General features: G+C 34.3%; 1 protein-coding gene across 4 annotated transcripts; it reads left to right on the forward strand.

Annotated features, from left to right (window-relative positions):
* Nucleotides 1-15,926: 15,926 nt before the first annotated feature.
* LOC147381481 (cysteine protease ATG4B-like) lies at nucleotides 15,927-24,811 on the forward strand. 4 transcript variants are annotated; one of them, XM_086430362.1, is made up of 11 exons: nucleotides 15,928-16,088; nucleotides 16,180-16,272; nucleotides 19,436-19,630; nucleotides 19,746-19,964; nucleotides 20,818-20,903; nucleotides 21,085-21,135; nucleotides 21,286-21,659; nucleotides 23,152-23,290; nucleotides 23,979-24,034; nucleotides 24,148-24,218; nucleotides 24,313-24,811. In XM_086430362.1, exons 4-11 carry the CDS (start codon nucleotides 19,775-19,777, stop codon nucleotides 24,546-24,548), a joined length of 1,203 nt encoding a protein of 400 aa, XP_086286488.1. In that variant the 5' UTR covers nucleotides 15,928-16,088; nucleotides 16,180-16,272; nucleotides 19,436-19,630; nucleotides 19,746-19,774; the 3' UTR covers nucleotides 24,549-24,811. The 4 variants fall into 4 exon arrangements, 3 of the variants coding, with proteins under 3 accessions (XP_086286490.1, XP_086286488.1, XP_086286487.1); XR_015174528.1 differs by having other exon boundaries at nucleotides 15,927-16,088; nucleotides 19,436-19,964; nucleotides 23,152-23,240; nucleotides 24,313-24,335; XM_086430361.1 differs by having other exon boundaries at nucleotides 19,436-19,964.
* Nucleotides 24,812-25,224: the final 413 nt, after the last annotated feature.

The raw sequence follows: 25,224 nt of genomic DNA on the forward strand, positions 1-25,224 counted from the left end.
TCATAGGCCATACATATGTTACTGGTGCTAACTTGTTGAAAAACATGTTTGGGAATTAAAATGAATAATGTACTGGACTAATAAGCGGTTAATACCTATAGGTTGTGAGTTCAATACCCAGTATGAGCATTAATTCTTCACGTGCCACCCGTGAGGGCACACCCTCACTTACTTGGTGTGTGTGATGTGCGGGCGTTGCACATGCTCTAGGACTAGTCCTTGGACAAGACCGTAATTTCCATCATCTACTCTTACTATTTTAATCACTATCTTTTGGGGTTTTTATTCATCAATATTTTTTTAAAAATTTTATGAGGGAATTGGCCTCTTAAAGCACTGTATTTTGCCCAAATCTCCCGGGTACATGCAATTAGGGGTGCAAGTTAATCTAGTTCAAACCGTGAATGTTGGGTTGGTTTGGTTCGGTTTAAACTAAGTAACGATTCAGTTTCAGGTTTAAAAAATGAAGAACCGATGGATTCGATTTGGTTATCGGTTTAGACTTGGTAAATAACTGAACCAAATCAACATATTATTTTAAAATAAAATATAAGTTATTTTTTTCAAAACCCTAAAGCCCTCTTTCCTTCTTTGATATTTCCCTCCTCTACTCTCTTTCTCTCTCTCTCGTCTCTTGCAACTTGCAAGGCATGCGGCTGCAAGCTGCCTTTCAATTCCGGTGTGGCCAACAGGTCATCTCTCCCCCCCCCCTTTCTCTATCTCTCTCTTGCAACTGAGGTGAGGTTGTTGGCTGCCTCTCAATTTCGGCGGGTCATTGAAGACACCCCATTTTTGCACTCACCTGATTAATCAACTCGTCAACTCGATTGCGACGGTTCTCAGTGATGGATAAATATTATAATATTTTTTATTTGTTACTAGATATGTTTCAGAAATTCGGATAAGGTATTTAAACAAGCAAAACTTTAGAAACCATGCTACGCTAGGAAAATATGACCTAAAAAACATAGAATTCATCATTTTGAGACAAAAAGAAACTTTACGAGAAAAATCACTAAAACAAAATTACTAAAATACCTCCGACATCAATACATCCTTAGAGCTTACATTATGCTTAAGAAAACATTTTCAAATATATAAAATAACAAATTAAAATCAAATAAATCATTTTGTCAATTTTCACGCCCTCATAGGGTCTACGACCATTTCATGCCAAAAACTCATAAGTGATACAAATTGATACTCTCATTAAATTCCTTACGAAAAACTTATTTCAAAACATCCCAAAACATTGAAAAACAACTTCTCAACGCAAAAGTCTTCTTTGAGGGCAAAACAATAATTTTTCAATCTTAAAATTCAAATTTTCGAAATTAATAATTAAAATATTAATTAACGTAAAGTGAAATCTTAATAAATTGAATTAAAAATTCTAACAAATAAAATCAATCAGTCAAGCCCACGGGCCAAATTTTAAGTGGTGGCCCACATGATATTTATTAAAAAAAAACCCTCCATCTAGGGTTTCAAAGAATTAAAAGTATATTATGAGGCTCTCCAAAAAACTTAAAAATCTTCATTGTACGTAAGAATTAAAATCCTAATTCAAAACCCTAATTAACCTTATCTTATCTTAAAGAGACCTAATCAAACTGAAAAACTCTCAAAAAATCTATAAAAAAGAGCCCCTCCACAATCTAATCTCGTAGGTCAAGAAAAATCCTGGGAAAGAGATGTCAAAAACTCTCCCCAACCTTCCCAAAATCTAAATTTGAAGCTCTAATTCCCTACTTAAACCTAAGCCCTATTTTTTACTCAAAAAACACTTAGAAATCTTCAAAAAACATCTAGAAACCTTTAAAACACTCAGAACATCCAGAAAATATTCAGATCTAGGAGGAGAATACCTCATCTCGGAGATCAGAAACGGATCTAGTGATGGAGACACAAGCAAGAAAACTCATATGAGGAACGCACCCCATCAATTTTGAAGGAATCAACCATAGGAATCATCTAAGTAAACTAATTTTTTTATTTATTTTATTGTTTAAGTCATTTTGGCATTTGTCAGGAGAGATTAGCGCCTAACACCTTCCAATCCCGTAACGTGATCCTCGGACCCATAGTTTCTTTTTTGTAGATTAATATTGTTTATCTGTTTAGAGTCATGATTCGGTTCCTAGATTGTAAAACTATGTGGTTACTCCCAAACGCCAAAAAAGAGGATCCGCAATCCGCAGATTGAGAGCGCTTTCAGTGACGATTCCACTGGGAATTTTATTGAGGATCAAATTTGAAATATCTCAAATATTAAGGCATTGCCGAATCGATCTAGTTTTTTTATTTATTTTGTTTGTTTGTGTATTTATTTATTGTTCTTTTAGCTTGATTGTTGATCATTTGTTTGGATTTTGAGTATGTTATTTTTTCTTTTTTTGTGATCTAATTGAAGGTCACTTGTGGTGTCCTAAATAATTCAATATTTTAAATATTAATGGAATTAAGAGGGAATGATTGGGTTGAAATAAGGAGCCATGATTTTGTTTTTTTTTTTTAAATCGATTTTTGATGAAATTTTTTTTAGCGATTTGCTATGCATGAGTGGTGAGTTGTGAAAAGATTTTTTTTTTTTTTATGCGAGAGTGATGTATTGTTAGTAATGGCTTTTTTTTTTTTTTTTTGTGTGTGAGGAAGGGATTTCAAAAAACAATCACAAAAAAAAAAAAAAAATCAAAGAAAACCCAGCGCTACTGTGCATGGGGTGCCATTAGTAAGAAAGCGTTTTTTATTATTATTTTTTCTCATCTATATGTGCTTAGTCAGGAAAGAAGAGAGACGCCTCTCTCTCTCTCTCTCTCTCTCTCTCTCTCTTTCTTCTTCTTCTTCTCCGCCATTGGCATTTTTTGTATCTTTTCTTCTCTATTTTGAAAGGAAAAAATCGTTAATCATGGTGGATTGGTCTCACCCTCCATAATTGTGAAACGATTGATCTCCAAAATCGGTATGCTATGATTTCGTTCGGTTTGCTATTCATAGAGATCATCCATATCGTATCCACAACCTCATCGCTTACCAAACGGTTTCCAAAATCAACCCCAATCTTCTTTTCGAGAAAATTCTTAAAAACAGATTTTCATTTTGAATCTTGATTTAAAATTTGATTTCATAGTCACTCATTTCAAAACATTAGATCAAAGTTAAAAATTGTGAATTTTACTTTTGGATCCAAGCTTTTCCATTAAATCTAGAAAGCCATGGTATTAGATTACGGATGAGATGAACACGTTGGCTAAGTGACCCTTAGTAAATTTTGAACTCTCTTTTTCAATTTACAAAAGAATAAAATAAAATAACATAAAATAAAATAAATCATGACTCCCTATCTCCACAATTATCATTATGTCCTCAATTCAATATTCGTGGAAATCTCAATTTGTTTAGGGTCACCCAAAGTGATATTTTATTGGACCATAAAAAAAATTAGTTCATTTTTCAAAAAAAAAAAAAAAGAGGTTTTCTGTGCCTATCTCAATGGTTGATTATTTATGTGATATTTTGACGGATCATTCTTCGTTATCTCTTTACTACCCTGATTGATTTTCTATCTAATATGTCATGATATGATTGATATCTAATATGCCATGGTCTGATTGATATATCTCTATGATGTGCGTGCTTTAATCTCGAACAGGATGTTTTGAATATTTTTGTATTTCTTGATTAACATTTATGTGGCATCCATATGTTGATAGTTTGATTTGGCTTATGGGCCAATTTATTTGAAAAATACCCCAGGCACACCCCACTCTGTTTTGTACACACCACTATCACGTTTAAATTTCTTTGCATTGCATGCTTGCATGTCCTTTATAGTCAACGTGGCACTAGTGTATGGCTCGGTCTTCTCGTGAGGTGCGACGTCATGCATAAAAACCACAACTCCAGTCATGTAACTTTATGATATATAAAACTAGGGCATTAGTACCGTTCAATTAAGTGACACTGAAAGGTATATCGATGCACCCATTCTAGAGTGACCTGAGCCTTTGTCCTATTATAAGCCGTAAAGTCGCATGTCTCGATTGACAACGTAGTACTAGTATGTGATCAATTCCCTTGTGGGATGCTAAGCCATTTATGAAAGCTATAACCTTAGACTCATACCTATACGATATACTAAAGCTAATCTAAGTTGTACAAATTGCTTTTCTTGGTCAAAATCAGTGCCTAAGTGAAATCCTACCCTATTGTACCTCATGTACTAGGGGGATATATAACGTCTATTCTAGACGAGAGGTGATTTAAGAATGCATTTGCTTAGCATCATGCGCCACCTCTCAACTATGGATCAAACTAGTTGCTTTTGACTTTAGAGATTTGTGTTGGAGTTTTAGATTATCACATATACGATATATCAAACCAAGTTACCACATACCGTAGATTGAGTACGCTCGAGAAGTATATAAGTACACTTGGGTAAAGGTAGCCAGATAAATTATATTGCACGTAGTAAACCTAGAGTCTAGAAACCTCCAAATAGGTCATAACTTGAACTTATCGTGGTGTTCCCAGGTTGGTTTTTGGAAATGAACTTTTCAAATGTTGAGATTAGGAAGTTACAATTTTGTCCTCAAGATACCAAATTTTGGTTTAATTTGATTCGAGGCTACCATATCATTGGGTGCACCAACCCAACAAAGAATCCATTCTAAATTTGGCAATGGTTCATAGACCTAGTCCATTTTGATCCAACAATCATGATGGGCCGGACCACTAAAATCAAAATGGTATTCAAACGTTTTTTTAATTCGGGTCCCAACCCATTTCAAAAAGAAGAAAAATATTTCTAAAGAAAAAATAAATAAAGAAAAGGATTTTTACAAAAAAAAAAATTTTGCATGGACCTTGGAAAATTACTAAAATATGTTGCAAAAAAATAGTTTAAATCAGATTTGTGAAAGTTTTTTTTTTCAATGAAAACATTATTTGTCAATATTTTTAAGAGTGCAATAAAATTATTTTTCTTTTGAAATAATCATTACATGAATGAATTGTTTAATGGATTGATGCATAGAATTCAATAAAATCTCATAATTCATTAAAATGTTATCAAGGGGATAACACTGGAATTGATTAAATTCACTTTCGATGGGTTATCATTACACCTAAGCTCAATTGTTCACCGTTTTGCTAGGGTCACTAATCCAGTCAGCTAGAACGAACGTCAATACCAAGTGAATATTCAAAAATGTACCCCAAAAATTTTCAACATTACACAGTTGTTCCCTGAGGATCATAGTGCCTTAGTCCTACCAGTTGAAAGCAATGTCTCGAGTCCTCAGTTCATAATCAAACCCGTTGTGGGTATTTGTCTTGAGTTTTCATGAACCATTTGGGTTAGCTCAAGTATCCAATTTTTTTATCAATTCAGCAAGGTCATGTTTCTTTAGATCGAGTCTATCCCTCTTTTTCTGTTGAGTTGAGTTAATTTGTCAAGTCTATAAAGGTGTCTGTCGTCCCATCTGAATTTGATTGAATAAATGAAATTTTTTAATACCTCGAGCGCATTAACAAATTAACTAATAATTTGACTTCAAAGATAGATTCCTCTAATAAGGAACTCCCTTTTGAATGAGAAGATAAATGTCGTGTTCATCCTCTAATCGAGGAAGCAAATGTCATTCACCTCGAAAAGAATAATTCCCAAGAAATTCAAACAGAAGAACACAAGAGGATAATGAATTTACTCAGAAATTTCAAAAGACTTGTTCGCGTGATCCTATGAGGATATGTTAAGTGCAAGTTTAAGTATTGTTTAACACGGAATAAATATTCACTCGATGAAATGAAAATATCGATAGAAATGTTACAAAATGTATCAACGCTATCCTCACTACATTTCGAGTTGCAAAGTTCATTCAAACACATATCATCAGCCGATGTGGGGGTACCTTTGAAATTGATCTCTTATAATGGATCACACTTCAAAGTTGAGGTTATTACTCTATATTCAAAGTTCAAGATCTGGCATCACAAATCATTTCTCTACGTTCTCAGACTAATGGAGATGTTGAAACAGCTAGTAAAAATCTTAAGACAATCATCGGGAAAATGTGTCAATTGCATCAGGATTGGTTAGAGAAGTTATCATTCGCATTAGAGGTATATCACACTTCAATTTGATCTTCCACTAGAACCACTCCCTACTCCCTAATATATGGTATGGGAGCAATCTTACCAATTGAAATGGAAATCCCGTCTCTTAGGGTTTTATTGGAAAGTCAGTTGTCAAAGACAGACTGGGTCCATCATGGGTACAAAAAACTAAACTTGACTGAATAAAAACAACTTAAAGTTCTGCACCACGTGTAAATTTATCAGAGAAGAGTCACTCGTACGTTTGACAAAAAGGTCAAAGTTCGCCACTTATAAATCAAAGAAAATTGAACACCCCCCCTCAGCCACAAGAGGAAGTCTGAACCCAATAGGAGAGATTCATTCATTAAAGAAATACTACTTGAAAAAGTCGTCAGATTTCAAGATCATGATGGAATTGAATTATCAGAACCAATAAACATTGACCAAATCAAGCGGTACTACATTTAAGGAGGCCATCTTCGGCCAAATCAATTTTCTGTTATCCAGTTCAATATCTCATTTCTCAGTCCTTTGCAGCCTTTTTAAAAAAATGCATTTTTCTTTCCCAGCCCGATTATCCAACCTAGGGGAGGGAAAATTCGAACTACATTTTTGTCTGATCCCAAAATTCTGGGGTACATAGGCAACTTGAGAAGTTACTTCAAGCCCGACCACATCAAAATAAAAATATATATTCCCTCATAAAAAGACAAAGAAAATATTCAAAAAAGAGTTATTGTCAAAATGGGAAAGAAAATTCAAAGAAAAAGAAAAAGATTAAAAGAAATGCCACACAAGGGGCATTCGGGTTTTTTGAGCCTCAAAATTCCTTTATTTTTATGTCCAATCCTAAGCTTACCCATGAAAAGTCTTCCTAAGTACCGTGTGAAAAAGGAATGTAACAAAGCGTGATCAGATAGTAACTCCAGAAGTTTAAAAGAAAAAGAAAAAAAAAATGGGACCTACTAAGTTGAAAATCCAAAAGGACGACTTAAGCAAAAATTAAAGACAAGCTCGCAAGGTTAAAAATCTGAAAGGACAACCTTGGCAACAATTAGAACAAAGAAAAAAGCATACTAAGTTGAAAACCCGAAAGGGCGACTTAGGCAAAAATTTAGGTAAGCTCGCAATGTTGAAAATCTGAAATGATGACCTTGGCAACAATCAGAGCAAAAATGAAAAATTATAAGATCGTTAGATAGAGAACTTAAAAAGGCAATCTAGTAAGGCAAAAGCTAGAGCATGTTTACTAGATTGAAAATCTAAAAGGGCAATATAGGCAAAAGTTAAAGCAACAAAAGAAAATTCCCGTTGAGTTGAAAAGCTAGAAGGATGGTCTAAATCAAAATATCAGACATCCAAATGACCAAGTTCTAATACCCAACTTAAACTAGGTAAAGACTCAGAAGCCACGAGTATATTATTCATGATTGATTTGAAAATTTTCACTTCCTTAAGTGAACCAAGAGAGAGAAGGGTGGATTCTAAAAGGAAGTATTTTGTTCCCTTGAGCCTGACTCAAAATCTTCAATGTAAAAAATCAAAAGTAAAAGTTAAATCTTTATTGCGCTTGTGGTAATCAAAGATTTCAAACCTTCAAAATAAGGGGCATTTTTTTTTTAAAGCGTGTAGTTTTTCCCTTTATACTAAGGACAGTCTTTTCCAAATTGAGTTCAATTGTCCCCAATGCAATGTTTTCTATCAAACTAGGGGCATTTTGTTCTGAAGCTTAATTAATGTTAATCTTAAAGGATAATAGAAACTCTGAATTTAAGGTTATCCTCTTAATATCAATTTTTTGAAAACCCTTGAAGTTTAAGGGAAGTAAAAAAAATTCATAAAATCTTTGAAAAATCTTGAGGTTCAAAGAGAAGCATTCTGATCTCATATTTGGTTTTGCCTAGAAAAAAGTTCATTACTCTTTCACCCCGAGTAAGTAGAGTAGGACTCCTCAAAATAGTTCATTACTCTTTCACCCCGAGTAGGTAGAGTAGAACTCCCAGATTTATTTATTCTTTCCTAGATTCATTTATTTTTCCTATATTCATTCATTCTTTTTCAAATTCATTCATTCATTCCCAAAGTTATCCATTCTTTTTCAGATTCATACCGTCAAGGATTTTCTCGGATCTTGCCCAGTTAGACATCGTTGAGGGTTTTCTCGGATTTTGCTCAACTAAACGCCGTCGAGGATTTTCACGAATTTTGCTCAAACACCTTCGAAGGCTTTCTCGAATTTTCTGAAATTTTGCTCAGCCAGACATCGTCGAGGGTTTTCTCGAATTTTGTTCATACACCACCGAGGGGGCCAGACATCACCAAAGGTATTCTCAGATTTTGCTTAACCAGATACCACCGAGTGTTTTCTCGGATTTTTCTTAGCCAAACACAGCCAAGGATTTTCTCGAATTTTGCTCAGATATCATCGAGGATTTACTCAGATTTTGCTCAGATCTTACTCAGTTTTTGCTTAGATTTTACTCAGATCCTCTGAGATTTATCTTAGATTTCAAGTGCACACACTTGCACATTTGTTCATTTAGTCATGGAGAATTTTCTAAAATTCAAGGATCTGATATCGTTAATGAGAACTTGCACTTGAGGACCTGACTACTTTTAATTCGGAAAGAGTTTTACCCTCAAGGATTCGAACGTTCCAACAAATTGCTAAATCAAACTGCAAAATGAACTGTCACTAGCTTTGGCATTCAGATATCACACTATCTATCAAAGTAGATTTGCTATCTAATTTATTACAACCCTTTGCCAAAGAGGAGCATCTGTAGACACCCCATTTTCGCATTTGCCTGATTAATCAACTCGTCAACTCAATTGCGACGGTTTCCAATGATAGATGAATATTTAAATATTTTTTTATTTGTTACTAGATATATTTCAGAAATTCGAATGAGGTATTTTAAATAAGCAAAACTTTAAAAATCACATTACGCTAAGAAAATATAACTCAAAAACATAGAAATCATCATTTTGAGACAAAAATAAGCTTTACGAGAAAAATTACCAAAATTAAATTATCAAAATACCCCCAACATCAAAACATCCTTAGAGCCTACATTACTCTTAGGAAAATCTTTTCGAACACAAAACAACAAATTCAAACCAAATAAACCATTTCGTAAATTTTCACAAAATTTAACAAAATTATCAAAACGCCCTCATAGGGTCAACCATTTCATGCAAAAAAAACCCATAAGTTATACAAACTGATACTCTCATTGAATTCCTTACGAAAAACTGATTTCAAAACATTTCAAAACAACGAAAACAACCTCTCAAAACAAAAGTCCTTTTTGAGGGCAAAATAGTAATTTTTCAATCCTAAAAATTTAAAATTTCGAAATTAATAATTAAAACATTAATTAACGTAAAGTGAATTTTAATAAATTGAATTAAAAATCTGAACAAATAAAATCAATCAATTCAAGCCCATGAGCCAAATTTTAAGTGGTGGCCCACTTATTTAAGTGGGGGCCCACATGATATTTATTAAAAGACCCCTCCATCTGGGGTCCCAAAGAATTAAAAGTATAATTAAGGGATTTCTCCAAAAAAACTTAAAAATAGTCATTATACGTAAGAATTAAAATCCTAATTCAAAACCCTAATTATCATTATCTTAAGAGACCTAGTCAAACTGAAAAACTCCAAAAAACTTTATAAAAAAGAACTTCCATAACCTAATCTCGCAGGTCAAGAAAAACCCTAGGAAAGAGATACCAAAAACTCTCCCCAGCCTTCCTAAAATACTAAATCTGAAGCCCTAAGTCCCTACCTAACACCCAAACCCCATTTTTTACTCAAAAAACACATAGAAATCTTCAACAAAAAAAAAAACATCCAGAAATCTTCAAAACACCTAGAACATCTAGAAAATATTCATATCTAGGAGGAGAATACCTCATCTCAAATATTGAAAGCGGATCTGGTGATGGAAACACAAGCAGAAAAACTCATACGAGGAACGTACTCCGCCAGTTCTGAGGGAATCAACCGTCGCAATCATCTAGGTAAACTAGTTTTTTTTTTTTTATATTGCTTAGGTCATTTTTTAGCAATGTAATTTTTGAAAAAAATAGATACCGGCATTTGTTGAGCGGGATTGGTACCTAAGGCCTTCCAATCCCGTAACGTGATCCCCAGACCCATAATTTCTTTTTTGTAGATTAGTATTATTTATCTTTTTAGAGTTATGATTCGGTTCCTAGACCGTGAAATTAGGGGACGACTCCCAAACACCAAAAAAGAGGATCTGCAACCGACGGATCGAGGGCGTTTTCAGTTATCCCTCATCTCTCTATCTAAGCAGAATTGAATCTTCTCTGTCATTCCTCAAATTCAGAAGTTCTGTTTTCTGAATTTTTTTTTTACACTTTAATGTGAAAGAAATGTATAAATAGTTAATGAACAGAAAGGGTCTACTGATTTTGTTGAGAACCAAAATGAAACCAACTGATCCAAAGAAGCTCCCAATCTCCCCTGTAAGTGAACCCAATCTCTCAAATATCACAAATTAGATTCATTTTTATAAACTTATTTTGTTGTGGAAGAGATTAATGGAAACCCATTTTGTTTTGGGTATTGGTTTTGTAGTTTTGGAGAAAAATTGATTTTTTAGATGATATCTGGAAATCTAGTCTTTTTATTTTTTTGCGTGTGAAATTAATCTAATCTTTATGTGATCTCATAATCTTCATGTGTTTGGCATAATGAAGTTGGTCATTCTCAACCTGCTTCTGAAAGCAACCAATTTGACAGAAATTTAGACTCATCTTTCTAGAAATTCGATTCCTCAAACAATCCGAAAATGTTATTTTTTTGGGGACGAATGTTACTTTATGTACTTATTTCCATAATTTTATTGATAAATTTGTGTAAAAAAATAACTTTTTTTTGGCAACCCATGGATCCGAATTAAGGTCAGTTTGGGTTGGTTCGATTCTAGACCAATTCAGTTCAGTTCTGGTTCCCATTTAATGGAATCGACCTTGGTCGAGTTGGTTCAGTTTAGTTTTGATTTTGCTCTAAACCAAACCAACCCGAACCAAGTAGCACTCCTACATGCAATACCCCACAAACCACACATATTAGGTAAATAGGGAAAAATTTCTATGGATGGCCAACGAAGGGACTTGAACTGAAGACCTTTCTCTTTTTGGAGGGTTGCCTTGGCCACTGTGCCCAACGCTCATTAGTTAATAATTTCAGTTTTTATCGTACTCATAAAGAGTTATTTACAAAAAAGGCTATATGCCAATTTTTATAAAAAGTAAACAAAAAAAATTTAATTGACTCACCTAAGTTTATGAATTGACTCGTTTGGATTGGTTTAGGGTTGGAAACAGATTTATTTGATATTGGATCAATACCACTCCAATACTGATTCAAAATTTTTTAAACATGTACCCGATCCAATTAATGAATATGTTAACAAAATCAAATCCGTTTCATTTCATCTTTAATCCGAAACCAATTGATTTGATCTGAACACATGCCTTCTTTTTAAATTATCAATGTTCAAAAAATTAAAAAAAAAATCCACTTTTCAACTTCAAATATAGAGAGGGAAACCAAAAAGACTATACCTTTTATCTATATGTATTTATATGAAATTATATCGGATCTAAGATTTCAATTCGAATCTGATCGAAAATTCGATTTTTTATGTTTTTTTGGATTAGATTGGTTCAAACATTGGGTATATTTCAAATCATTGCCAGCCCTAGATTGGTTCCATAAAATATTGGTGTTGTGGATCATCTCTAATCATATGGCCGAAGTTTAAGTGAATATAATAAGTTTTAAATTTGTGATAATATAGGAGTTTTGTTAATGACTAATGATAAAATGAGTTGAAAAAACATACACAGTCTTTACTTGATTGATGTGGCAAGTGCACAGAATCGTAGACTTTTCCTTGTGTATCTCAAAGAAAAAATATATGGTTCTATACACTTGCTACGTTAACTGAGCATAGTTTTTCAAGTTAAATTAATGGGATTTAATCTTAACTATCGTCTATTTGTCCGTATAGAAAATACATGTGCTTCCTAAGAAGAAAGATTTTCGTTCTGGATTTATATTCCTTCCTGAAAACAACGAACAACGAGATACTCCACGTGAGTACCATCCTCATCAAAATCTCAAAAAGTTTTTCTTTTTGAAAAGCTCGTATCTACTTGCCTGTTCATCCAACCAATTCATATCATATATCCACATGTCCATACAGACGTTAGCTACATTTTCATGTCCTAGGATTTTTTATCTGAGACCCACAAGACATCGGACTCAAATGGTCATCGATGCATTCAAATGCTTCCTTCCCAAAAAATATGATTTCCATGAAAGTATCCCTTTTTTGAGGCAAGACATCGATGCAGTCAAATAGTCATATCTCATCATCTGTCTATCGGATTTAATCGTAATCTATGCTTTTTTGTACAGATTCATCTTCCTTCCCGAAAATGGCAAACGACGGGATATTTCGCTCGAGCACCTATTCTCGTCTAAAACTCGAATTTTTTTACATTGTTTTTAAACGCTCGTATCTCATTGTCCGTTCATCCTGCAGATTCGTAGCTTATACCCATTTGTCCATACATAAGTTAGCTATGTCTCCATGTTCTGGGATTTTATCCCAAGGACTGGTATCCTACACAAAAAACTTGATTTCCATGAAGGTATCCCTTTTTCAAAGCAAGACATTGATGCATTCAAATGGTCAATATTTCATCACCCGTCTCTCAAATTTAATTGTAACTTACGCCTACTCTTCTTTATCAAAAATACCTACATTTCTCGAGTAAGAAGATTTTTTATACGGATTCATCTTCCTTCCCAAAAATAGAAAACAACAGAATACTTTGCCCGAGCACCCATTCTCGTCAAAAACTCAAAATATTTTATGCTTTTTTAAATGCTTGTATCTCATTATCTGTTCATCCTATGCATTAGTAGCTTATACCCACTTGTCCTTACGGAAGGTAGGTATGTCTCCATATTCCTAGATTTTATCTTAGAGATCGATATCCTTCCAGAACTTTTTTTTTTGTATAGGTATCCTTTATTTTTATGCTAGACGTCGATACATTCAAATGGTCATATCTCATCACACATCTGTCTGATTTAATCGTAACCTATGCCCACTTGTCCGTATTGAAAATATCTACGTTTCTTAAGAAGAAAGATGTTTTACGAATTCATCTTCCTTTCCGAAAACGACAAACAATGGGATATTATGCCTGAGTAGCTTTCGTCGAAAATTCAAAAAAAATTACGTTTTTTTAAACGTTCGTATCTCAATGTTCATTCATCCTCCGAATTCGTAGCTTATACCCACTCGTCTATAAGAAAGTTAGCTACATCTCCATGTTCCCGGATTTAAACCCAGAGATAAACATCCTTCTTGAAAAACATGATTTCCGTAAAGGTATCCCTTTTTCCAAGGCAAGACATCGATACATTCAAATGTTCATATCTCATCACTTGTCTATTGGATTTAATTGTAACTTATGTCCACTCGTCCGTATCGAAAATATGTATGTTTCCTGATAACAGAGATTTTTTTTTGGATTCATCTTCCTTTCTGAAAATGGCAAACAACAGGATACTTCACCTACGCACTCGTTATCATTGAAAAAAATGAAATTTTTTACATTTTTTAAATACTAGTATCTCATTATCCTTTCATCCTAGGGATTTATAGCTTATAGCCACTTGTTCATACGGAAGTTAGCTACGTCTCCATGTTCTTCAATTTTCTTACGAAAATCGTCATCTTTCCCAAAAAATGTGACCTCCATGAAAGTATCCATTGTCTGAGACAAGATGCCAATGCATTTAAATGGTCATATCTCCTCACTTGTCTGTCAGATTTAATCATAACCTACGTTTCCTCGTCCATATAAAAAATACCTATGTTTCTCGATGAGGAAGATTTTTATATGGATTCATCTTCCTTCCTGAAAATGACAAACAATGGGATACTTTATCTGAGCACCCGTTTTCTTCAAAAGCTCAAAAAAATTCCTGATAGTTTTCTCGAAAAACATGATTTCTGTGAAGGTATCCCTTTTTCAAAGCAAGACATTGATGCATTCAAATGGTCATATCTCGTCACTCGTCTGTTGGATTTAATTATAACTTATGTCCACTCATTTATATTGAAAATACCTATGTTTCCCGATAAGAAAGATTTTTGATACAAATGTACCTATTTTCCCGAAAATAACAAATAACAGGATACTTTGTATGAGCACCCATTCTCGTCGAAAAGTCAAAAAAATTTACGTTTTTTTTTAACGTTCCTAGCTCCTTATCCATTTAATCAACAAATTCATACCTCATATCCACTTGTTTGTATGGACATTAGTTACGTCTCTATATTCCTAGATTTGTTTTCTAATACTGACAATCTTCTCAAAAAATGTGATTTTCGTGAAGGTATTCTTTTTTGAGGTAGGGCATCGTTGCATTCAAATGGTCATATCTCATCACTCGTCTATTGACTTTAATCAATACTTATGTCCACTTGTCCGTATAAAAATACCTACATTTTCTAAGAAGAAAGGTTTTCAATATAAATTTATCTTCCTTCCCGAAAATAGCAAACAACGGGATACTCCGCAGGAACATCCATTCTAATCAAAACTCAAAAAAAAATTATGTTTTTTTAAATACTCGCATCTCCTTATCGGAAGTTAGCCACATCTCCATATTCTCAAATTTTTTTCTCATATTGATAGCTTTTTTAAAAATATTATTTTCAAGGTAAATGTGATGCTCTTTACTAGGGGTGCAACTTGGTTCGGGTTGGTTCGATTTTGAGAAAAATTAGAACCGAACTGACCAAGGTCGGTTTCATTATATTGAAACCAAAACCGAACCGAATTAGTATAGAACCAAACCGAACTTAATTCGGTTTGGTTCCATGGGTTGCCAAAAACATTTCAAATTAATTATAAAAAAAATTGCATTTTAAAATGAATTTTGGATGCTACAAGCCATTCTAAAGGCCATCCTACCTGCCATCGTATAGGCCATTCTACAGGCCATGCTCCCTGCCATGTTATTTGCCATCCTACCAGCCATTCTACAGGCCATTCTACCGGCCATCCTATAGGCCATGCTACTTGCCATTCTACAGGCCATTCTACCGGCCATCCTATAGGCCATGCTACTTGCCATCCAACTTGCCATTCTATAGGCCCACCTACAATCGATGCAAAAGATGAGAGAGAGAGAGCGATGAACTGCAGGGCGCCGGTGTTGAGAGGTAGCCCATAGCCATAGCTGCATGCCGCATAGTCGCACACGCAAGAGATGAGAGAGAGAGAGAGATGAATCACCGACTGCCAAATTGAGAGGCAGCCCACAAGCACACCTCACGCCGCACACCGCCCAGTCGCACACAAGAGAGAGAGAGAGGGGAGGGATGACCGTCAAACACCTACCGCCGATCGCCAGAGTTGAGCTTACTGCCGCAGGTTAGCTGCAAGAGACGAGGGAGAGAGGGAAAAGATGAAATACTGAGTTTAGGGTTTCTGTAAAATTTAAAAAACTTATATAAAATCTGATATTTTATTTTAAATTAAATATTCATTCGGTTTTTAGTTTGGTTCGGTTATATATTAGGGATGAACCGAGAATCGAACCGAATTCATCAGTTCTTCATATTTTCAACCCGAAATTGAACCATTATCTGTTAAAACCGAATCAAATCAATCCAAAATTTACGATTTTGGTCGGTTCTCGATTTGAACCGAATTAACTTGCACCCCTACTCTTTACTTCTCTCAACCTCCTACTCACAAAGGTTATGATCCGTTGTAATAAAAGAAGGCTAAACTACCCAACTCCCTTTCTCCCGTATACGCAGATAACAAAGTACGATCAACCCTTTAACCTGCGGATAACGGACGACAAACATTTCAACCTCCTGTGCTACCTCGCAAGTCTCTTCATCGAACCAGGTACTCTCTCTCTCATGATCTTCTAAATCCTTCCTTCCTAAACGGTATCTTCGCGACCTCTCAAACATTGGTTAATTTCTTCGTTTTGCAGATCGGTATACCCTTATTTGATTTATGTAATTAAGATCTGGTTTAAGAATTTTGCAGATCAGATCTGATTGGTCCTCTCCATTAACTTCATCAGGTATTCTTTTAGTGCCTCTTCGAGTCTCAATTTGTAGGGTGTGTTTCTAGGGTTTTTATTGAGTAAAAACTATATATAGTTTTGGGCGATTTTGTTTCTTGAATAATTATTTAGGGTTTCATAACAGTTTTTTTTTGTTTAAAATGATATGATAGATGTTCGTTTAAAGATACATGAGTGATACTTATATTGTTCATCAGATCTCTTTGTTTGGTTTAGTGTTTTCTTCGATTATTATTTTTTTTGTCTTTTTCTTTTTGGAGTTTGGGGAAGAAGCGGAAGAATGAGTGAATTCTCATGGAAACCATCACTGAAGTTATAATTAACTCAACTTTCAGGATTTGAACCCTTGAATGTCCAACTCACTCTAATAATGGACTCTTTCTTTTGAAACACACCTACCTACTTTAACCATCAGATTTTCATCGCCTGAACGATCAAATTTTTTAATCATTGGTAAGAGAGATGTCATACTTCTTTAACCATGACTACAGAATGGATCTTCAAGTAGTAACAACCTCTTCTCCATCCCCATCTTCGCTTTGTTCATGTCTGGCTGTCGACTGATTCCATATCCATTTGTTAGTGCTTAGTGATTAATGATTAGTAGTTGATTATTTTTATGGCAAGTGTTCCAAGTTTATAGGGGTCAAGTAAGGAACGAGCTTTAATGATTTGAGGAGTTTAGGGTTTTACTTTTATTTAGCTAGTGGTTCATAATTCATAGTTCATAAGTATTGGGCTTAATAATTTATAACTTATAGTCAACTAGAGTTTGCCCATGCCTACAACACGGGCATCCTCTTTTGGGTTTAGGGGTAAAAGAGGAAAAACAATAAAGTTGGAGAGTTATTATTAAGAAAGGTGGGAGAAGAGGAAAGACAATAAAATTGGAGGAGGAATATTGGAAAGGGTAGAAGGAGAAAGAGAATAAAGTTTGGGGTATTCATAGGTTATGGTTATCATTCATGGTTTATGATTAAATGATTTATGTATCTTTACTATTATAATGAGAGTAGTAGAAGTGGTTTGACACCAAAATTTGAGTGCCCACAATTGCCCCCCTCCCCCCCACTTCTATTTTGTATTTAATATAATCATGGTCATTTTGGTAACAAAGCAAGAAAATTGAAATTCACGACCATAGAATCACATTGCTTAGTTTTCAAAGTTACAAATAAGCCCTTTTGATACGTGTGTTTGCACATGCCTCCTAGTTATAGTTAATGATCTCTAGTGCTTGGTTTGTGTTTTTTTTTGCTTAACTATTTACATTTTTCGATTTATAGTTTATTGGTTGTGATTAGTAAGTTAGTGGTTGGTTATTGATATTGATAATGGTTAGTGGTTGATGGTTATTGTTTACATAATGGTTTATGATTAGATTTTAGAGGTTAATCCATATTCCTTATTGATAAATTATTGTCGTTAATGATTAGTAATTTATCTTTACTACTATAATGAGAGAAGGCAAAGTAGAAGTGGTTCGACAACAGATTTTGCATTCCACAAATGCCCTCATCTTTACATTTAAACTTAATATAATCAGGGTTATTTTGGTAAAATGCCAAGAAAATTGCGTCCCACGAACCTAGAATCATGTTGGTTCGTTTTCAAAATTACAGAAATATCCTTTTTATAATACTTAACAAACCTTTAATCAATGTTTTAAATTACTGATAAGCTCATCTAATACATGTGCATTTGCACAAGCCACCTTCTAGTAATTTATAATTTCTATTGAGTTGTTGATAAATGATTACTGTTTTATGGTTAGTTTTTAATTATTCATTGACAACGGTTGGTTTTTACTTGTTAGTGTAGTGATGAAGGTTTATCCTTTATAGTTAATTGGTATTGATTTATTGTTTATGGTTATGGGATAGTGGTTTATGAATAAAGATCAAAAATTAATTGTTAGTGGCTAATGTTTAGTAATTTATAATTTGACTTATAATTAGTAGTTGGATGTTAGTGTTTCGTTGTTAGTGGTTGGATGTTAGTGATTTGTAGTTAGTAGTTGGTTAATAATTACTCGTTACTGATAATGATTTTTTTATTAGTGTTTAATGGTTTATTGGCAAAATGGCAATGATAAATTGTAAGTAGTAATTACTTAGTAGTTAGTGGATGGTAAATGGTTGATAGATAATGGTTATTAGTTGTGTTCAATGATTTTTGGCAATGGTTAGCTGTTAGTGGTTTTTCATTACTGATTGGTGGTTTTTTGTTAGTGGTTAGTTGTCTCTGTTTATAAATAATAGTTCGATTTTTTAGAATTAGTTGGTGTAAGTCTGTTTTAGTTGTATTTCCTTTGGTTGGTTATCTCAATCAGACCCTTATTTTAATAAGATATTTTTACTTATCAAAATATATATAAAATGATTATTTTGTGGTTGAGCATCTATCAATCTAATTTGTAGTTTAGAAATAATTATATTTAAATAAAAATATTGTTTAAAGTTCATTTTAAGACGTACAGAAAGGTTTCATCTAAGACAATTCAGACAAATTAACTCGATTTTGATGTTAGGACCAAAGTTTGGGTTTGCAAGCCATGTTGGGGTATGTAGTTTGGTTAACTGTTAATGGTTTGTAGTTAATCCTTAATAATTTATTAGATGTCCCCTAAAATTGGGTTTTCATCCATAGATGTCCTCTATTTCTTTCAGGGCAACTGTGCCCCTTGGGTAAGGTTTGGTTGGGGAAGATGCTAGAGGTTGTAATACTCTCCTTTGTAATTCTTTATTTGACTCAATTGATGTAACTGAGGTTGGGGTCTACCCAATCCTACACTCTCACCCTCTAGAAAATATTGTCACCAATTTGTAAATAAAAAAAACATTGACTTGATTTAACAAAATTTCTGGTTGATTGTAATACCATTCCCTAGGCTTGGGGAAATGTATCAAAGATGTGCAATTATTGCCAACAAGTAAGAAAAGAAATAACTGGTGCATTATCATGATTCTCTGTTGACTCATCACTTAAAAATGTGTAACAAATAAGTAGCCTACTGAACACCACTAATTGATCATATTTTTCTATTCCATCCGTTAATATGATGTTTCATTATTAGTTTCAATTCATATATGTATCTTCAGGCACCTTACCTCATAGTTTGAATAAGTTCCACTTCATTTTTTTCATCTCTAATCTACAGGTAAAGTTCACTCCTTGGCTTGCTTCCACGAACCATCTCCATTATTGTACATTTATGTACAATTAGGTGATGAAGGGCTTGCCTGAGAGGATTGCGGCTTCAAAATTTTGTGCAGGATCTGCAACTGATTATCCTAATAGAGATTTGACATCTGACAGTTCTGACCCAAAAACTAGGGACACTAAGTCTTCCAAGGTCTCCTTATGGTCAAGCTTTTTTGCATCTACCTTCTCAATCTTTGAAACATACAGTGAGTCATCTATTTGTGACAAGAAAGCATCTAACAGTAGAACCTATGGGTGGACAACAGCTTTGAAGCGAGTTGTTGCTGGTGGTTCAATGAGGAGACTTCAAGAGTGCATAGTAGGTTCAAGCAAAACTGGCATTTCTAGCTCAACTAGTGAAATATGGCTTCTTGGTGTATGCTATAAAATTCTACCAGAAGAATCATCTGAAGATGTTCATGGCAATGGATTAGCTGAATTCGCACATGATTTCTCATCAAGGATATGGATGACATATCGAAAAGGTTAGTTTTGTACAAAGGCTTCTTTGATTGACATGGTTCAAAGTCTCAAAATCATGATTAGTATTGTTCCTGGCTAAGATTGATCTGAATCAGATGATTCAGATGGTACTGGAATGATCATATGTGATCAATTGGTAAGATGCCCAAGTAAAAGCCCTGAAAAGTATTTGTTTTTTAATCAGGAAAATAAAAAATCTACAAAATACATTAATTTTTTGTAACAAAATTGATGACATTTAAACCTAAATTTTAATTTGGCATGTTTTTGCCCCTAATGCCATTGTGTTCTCATTCCTACACCGAAAGCTTTCCTTGCTCTCTTGCAGTTAACATTTTCTGCGAGTTGTGAAGCGATTGCTCCAAGAAAATATGAATTGTAGAAATTGTTGACCCATGTTAGAGGATTTCTTTGAATACAATTTAGCACTGTTGGGTGAGTTTAACTTTCCTACCAATTGTATTGTTTTAGTTTGGACAAAAATATGAGGGTGGCAACATAGAGAAGCCATGTATTTATTTGATGGTAACAAATTTAAATCATCATATTAAGCTGATTTTGGGTCAAGATGGCCTCATAAATGGGGTCACTGATTGGATAATTCAGGTTAAAATTTAAATCTCTGAGCATGTGTTTTATGTGACTGCGATCCTGAACTATCTTATGTCGATCTAGTGTCATTCGTGATTCACACCTGGATCTTGGCTCACCATGGCTGATCCCATGTTGATTGGGCCATCCTATATTGGATCATCTGAGACTTTTTGAACCATGTTTTCAATTGATTTGACCAATCCAAATTTGTCCATATTAAAGTGGCACAGATGAAATGAAGTGGACTCTGTTAACCCACAGGTTTTGATGCTTTTGGTGATTCGAAGTTCACCAGTGATGTCAATTGGGGTTGCATGCTTAGAAGTAGTCAAATGCTTGTTGCCCAGGTAAAATGCTTCTTTTGTACCCTTAAATATATGTTTATAAAGCAACACATTAATTTTCAGGTGATTTGGTCATGATTTTGGTTCTACTTAACTCTTATGTTCATTCCTTTACCATGTTGCATTTCTATCAAAGTTCCAGAATGTTGTACTTTAGTCGATTAATTATTGTCTTATGCTTTAGGCATTGGTTATTCATCGATTAGGGAGATCATGGAGAAAGCCTTTGGAAAAGGTAAGATGAAAGCTGTACTCGAGAGTCATAGATACACAATTTACCTTTTACCTATTGGAAAAAAAAAACCTCGTCAGTTACATGTAGAGAGTGATGAGACTCTTTAATTTATTTTGTAGGGATGCTGATGGTCCCTAGTTTATAATGCAGCCTTTTGATAAAGATTACATTGAGATTTTGGAGCTCTTTGGTGATTCCAAGGCATCAGCTTTCTCCATACACAATCTTCTTCAAGCTGGAAAGGTTTATGGCCTTGCTGCTGGTTCTTGGGTCGGCCCTTATGCCATGTGTCGCACATGGGAAACTCTTGCTCGATCTAAGCAAGAGCGGACTGATAACCAGTTTTTATCAATGGCTGTTTATATTGTTTCTGGTGATGAAGATGGGGAACGAGGTGGAGCCCCAGTTGTTTGTATTGAAGATGTTGCTAAACTTTGCTCTGACTTTTGCAAGGATCAAAGTGGTTGGACTCCTATTCTTTTATTGGTTCCGCTGGTTCTTGGACTTGACAAAGTCAATCCCAGGTTTGTAATGTTTTACTCATTGGTCATTTGATCTAAGGGTTAACCTTTTTATTGTTTTCCTACATAGCTATTGGCGTGATACCTGATTTGTGAAGTCGGCAATGTATTTGGGAGAACTATGGCTGAAACAAATGAGTTTAGTTGGAGGTGAAGGGTTCGACCAGATCTCTTTGATGGTTAGGACTAAAATCAAAACAAAAAAACTCAGAGAAATAGAATAAGAAGAGGAGGTTAGGAAGAGGTAAAGAGATAACTTACATGATTTCACACCAAATGAGATTCCAATCAGTGGGAAATTAGAAAAAATCTTTTATTTTTCATTCAATGCCTGCCTCCAACAACAACATAACATCTATATAATAAAACACAACTGTAGGGCCTATTTTGTGAGGGGCAAACTTCCATCCAACTACAATTTTTGTGGGGGTCACTTTATTGCCTTTCCTTTTTACCTCCTCTAATTTTTCTATATTTCCTCTTTTACTCCTTTCACCCACTTTGTTTTTCATCTTTTGTCCCTTAATCTCAATTTTTTTTAATAATGCCCCTTAACTTTATTTTATTTTTTTCACTTTTACCCCCTTAATTTCAAAGAGGACACCACGGGCAAACTCTAGTTTATATAATAACCCAAGATGGTTGCCCCCCATAAAGAGTGGTTCGGATTGAAGTTCATAATCTATGTTGAGAACAATTTTCAACTTTATTGTCTTTTCTCCTCTCTCTTACTAAGAATATCCCTCCAACTTTTTTGTTTTTCTTCTTCTACCCATTTTCAAGAATACCCATACAACTTTATATATTACCTTTCCTTTTCTCTCTTTTTCCAATTATAATGCCCCTCCAACTTTATTGTCTCTCTTTTACCCGCCAAAATATTGTGTTCTTGGAAGAGAAAACTCTAAAACCCAAAATTAAGTGAACTGCTTAAATTACCATTAAAATTAAAACAACTAATCAACTAACACGAGTTGACCAACCAGCCCATTATTGGGTGATACAATCTCCCATGTGGGGCCCACATGTTACTTAAGTGGCTGGTCCTCTAAATAATAACAGATAATAAAGCTTGGGCCCAGTTCTTAATATAAAAATACAAAAAATAGGTTCACCAACAGGGTGCTATACAAATAAAAAGATATTAATAGAGGTATAAAATAAAAGAGAGAAGCAAAGCTGATTCTCGAGCTCAGGAAGGAAGCTTTAGCCTGACTCAATCGATAGGGAGAGGAAGTGCAACTATCTGTATGAAAATCAAGTCAACTATGAATCTTAAAAATAAAAATAAAAAATCTTTGTTTTCCTTTTTTCACCCTTATTAATGTTTCGTATTAAGGGAGAAATGGTTTGGAAGACTGCACAAAAGCTTCTTACTCATTACATTCTCATTGATATCATTTAATGTAATGTTGCGTGTTACATGCTACTACTTGTGACATGCACCAGTTATGTAATCTAGTGCCTTAAATCTTCATTTCTTGGACTTCGTCAGGTATATCCCATCACTTTGGGCAACGTTCACTTTTCCTCAAAGCCTTGGCATCTTAGGTGGGAAACCAGGGGCCTCAACTTACATTGTTGGTATGCAAGATGACAACGCCTACTATCTTGATCCGCATGAAGTTCAACCGGTATCATATGTTCTTAAATTATTTCTCCTGCCCAGTTATTCATATACATCAAAGTTCTTATATGAAAATTTGGTCTTGAGTTGCCTTTTGTGTCTGAGGCTAACTAGTAAGATCTAGGGTCATTTTTTTTCTCTCTTTTTCACATATATTGGACCCCCTTCACCACTTGGTGTCGACCCTTTTCAGTAGCTTGGTCAGTCCTGCCTTAATCATCGTCTAGAATTAAGGGGGGTCTTATCTGGGGATTTTGTGTTAGATGGCATTCATTGATGCAAAAAACCATAGTTGAGTTGTTGTCTAAGCTTTTGCTCATCTATGCTGGGGGGGTGTTTTAGCCGCTGACTTCTGTGAGGATTGTGGTGGTGATTTTTCTTTTTTGTTTTTCTGATTCTTTCTGCCTCCTTGGTAGGTCATCTTGACCACTTGGATAGCTTTCCTTTCTTTGTAATTTTTTTTTTTTCAGTTTTTGTCTTTTTCTTTTTCCCTATTGAAAAATCTCTTCCATTAATACGTGTATATTCCCATTTTCTCATTTTTCGTGGTAGCATGAATATTGTTTGGCAGTAAAGTTTGAAGGACTGACTTTTTATAAAGTATAGCCAAGTCTTTGTTATGATTTTATAGTACCATTTTGTTTTGTTTGTGGATGACATGTATGACTGGCATCATCTTTGGAATATCGTTGTAGGTGGTTGATATCAGGAGGGATAATCTAGAGGTTGATACTTCATCTTACCACTGCAAGTAAGTTGGCTGGAAAAGAGAGAAGTGATCATTCATGAATCATTACCAATTTTGTATTCATTATAAGTTCCATATCTAAATATATATATATAAATTATTGATTTATCACACAGTGCTGTACGGTACCTTCCCCTTGACATGATTGATTCATCCTTGGCAATTGGTTTCTACTGTCGAGACAAAGGTAATAGACGTTGGATTTAATTATTTTCTTGTTAACAGCCGAAAAGCCAATGTTGTCTCTGGAATCTCATATATATGTATATATTGCTGTGCAGATGATTTTGATGATTTTTGTGCTCGAGCTTCCAACCTTGCAGATCAATCAAATGGTGCACCATTGTTCACAGTAACTGAATCCCGCAAACCACCAAGGCAAGTCCATAACAAAGACGACGTGTTGATCCATAATTTGGATGGGACCCATGGGAATGATAACTTTGAGATGGAGAACACGAGTGATGATGATATTGAAGATGCTCATCCAGGCGAGGATGATTGGCAACTCCTTTGAGGAGAATGAACCTTGGTGAAGACTTTGATCAGTTGCTACGCTCATGCCATGCCATGCCACTCTTTTGTTATCAGTGCTGCCAGAGCCGGTTCAACTAAGTATATTCATTTGTTTGCTAAAATAACTTGTGAAAAAGACAACTGAGTTATTGTACTTTTGTGTGTAAATTCTCTACAATGAACAGAGACCATTCAAAAAATTCTCTCCAATGAACAGAATCTCTAGACCGATAAAAGGTAATTAGCAGTCTACATTCATGAGAATTGATTCTTCAATTAATTTCAATAATTCTAATAATATTTTCAATCAGAATAAAATTTTATATAACTTGATTTTTGGGAGCAAAAATTCATAACTTCGTTAATTAGCACTATTGAATATTTTTAAATTCAACGATATCTAACCACATCAGAATTTATTGATTTGTGTACATTGGTGAGAATAATTTCTTGATTAATTTGTTCAGAATTTTAAATTTTCATTAAAAATGTTTCAGTGAGTTGATTTTTACTGAGTGTGATTTTTTAATAACTTAATTTATAAGTGCTGAAAATCTTTAAATTTAGCTACTTCTAAGCCCAAGTAAAGTAATTTATTTTCTACATTAGCAAGTATTATTTTTATTAATTGTGACAATTTAAAATAATTTTATCTCAAAGGATACCTAAATATGAAG

This window comes from Akebia trifoliata, unplaced genomic scaffold, assembly GCF_017979445.1.
Source record: "Akebia trifoliata isolate Shusen 1 unplaced genomic scaffold, ASM1797944v1 Contig00401_ERROPOS105446, whole genome shotgun sequence".
NCBI lineage: Eukaryota > Viridiplantae > Streptophyta > Magnoliopsida > Ranunculales > Lardizabalaceae > Akebia > Akebia trifoliata.

What these genes read in the sequence shown, in the direction of transcription:
- LOC147381481 (XM_086430361.1), top strand. Translation starts at nt 19,505, where the DNA reads ATGAAGGGCTTGCCTGAGAGGATTGCGGCTTCAAAATTTTGTGCAGGA. An exon ending in GGAGAAAGCCTTTGGAAAAG is followed by an intron (nt 21,136 to 21,285) that starts GTAAGATGAAAG and finishes TTTATAATGCAG; the next exon opens with CCTTTTGATAAAGATTACAT. An exon ending in ACTTCATCTTACCACTGCAA is followed by an intron (nt 24,035 to 24,147) that starts GTAAGTTGGCTG and finishes TTTATCACACAG; the next exon opens with TGCTGTACGGTACCTTCCCC.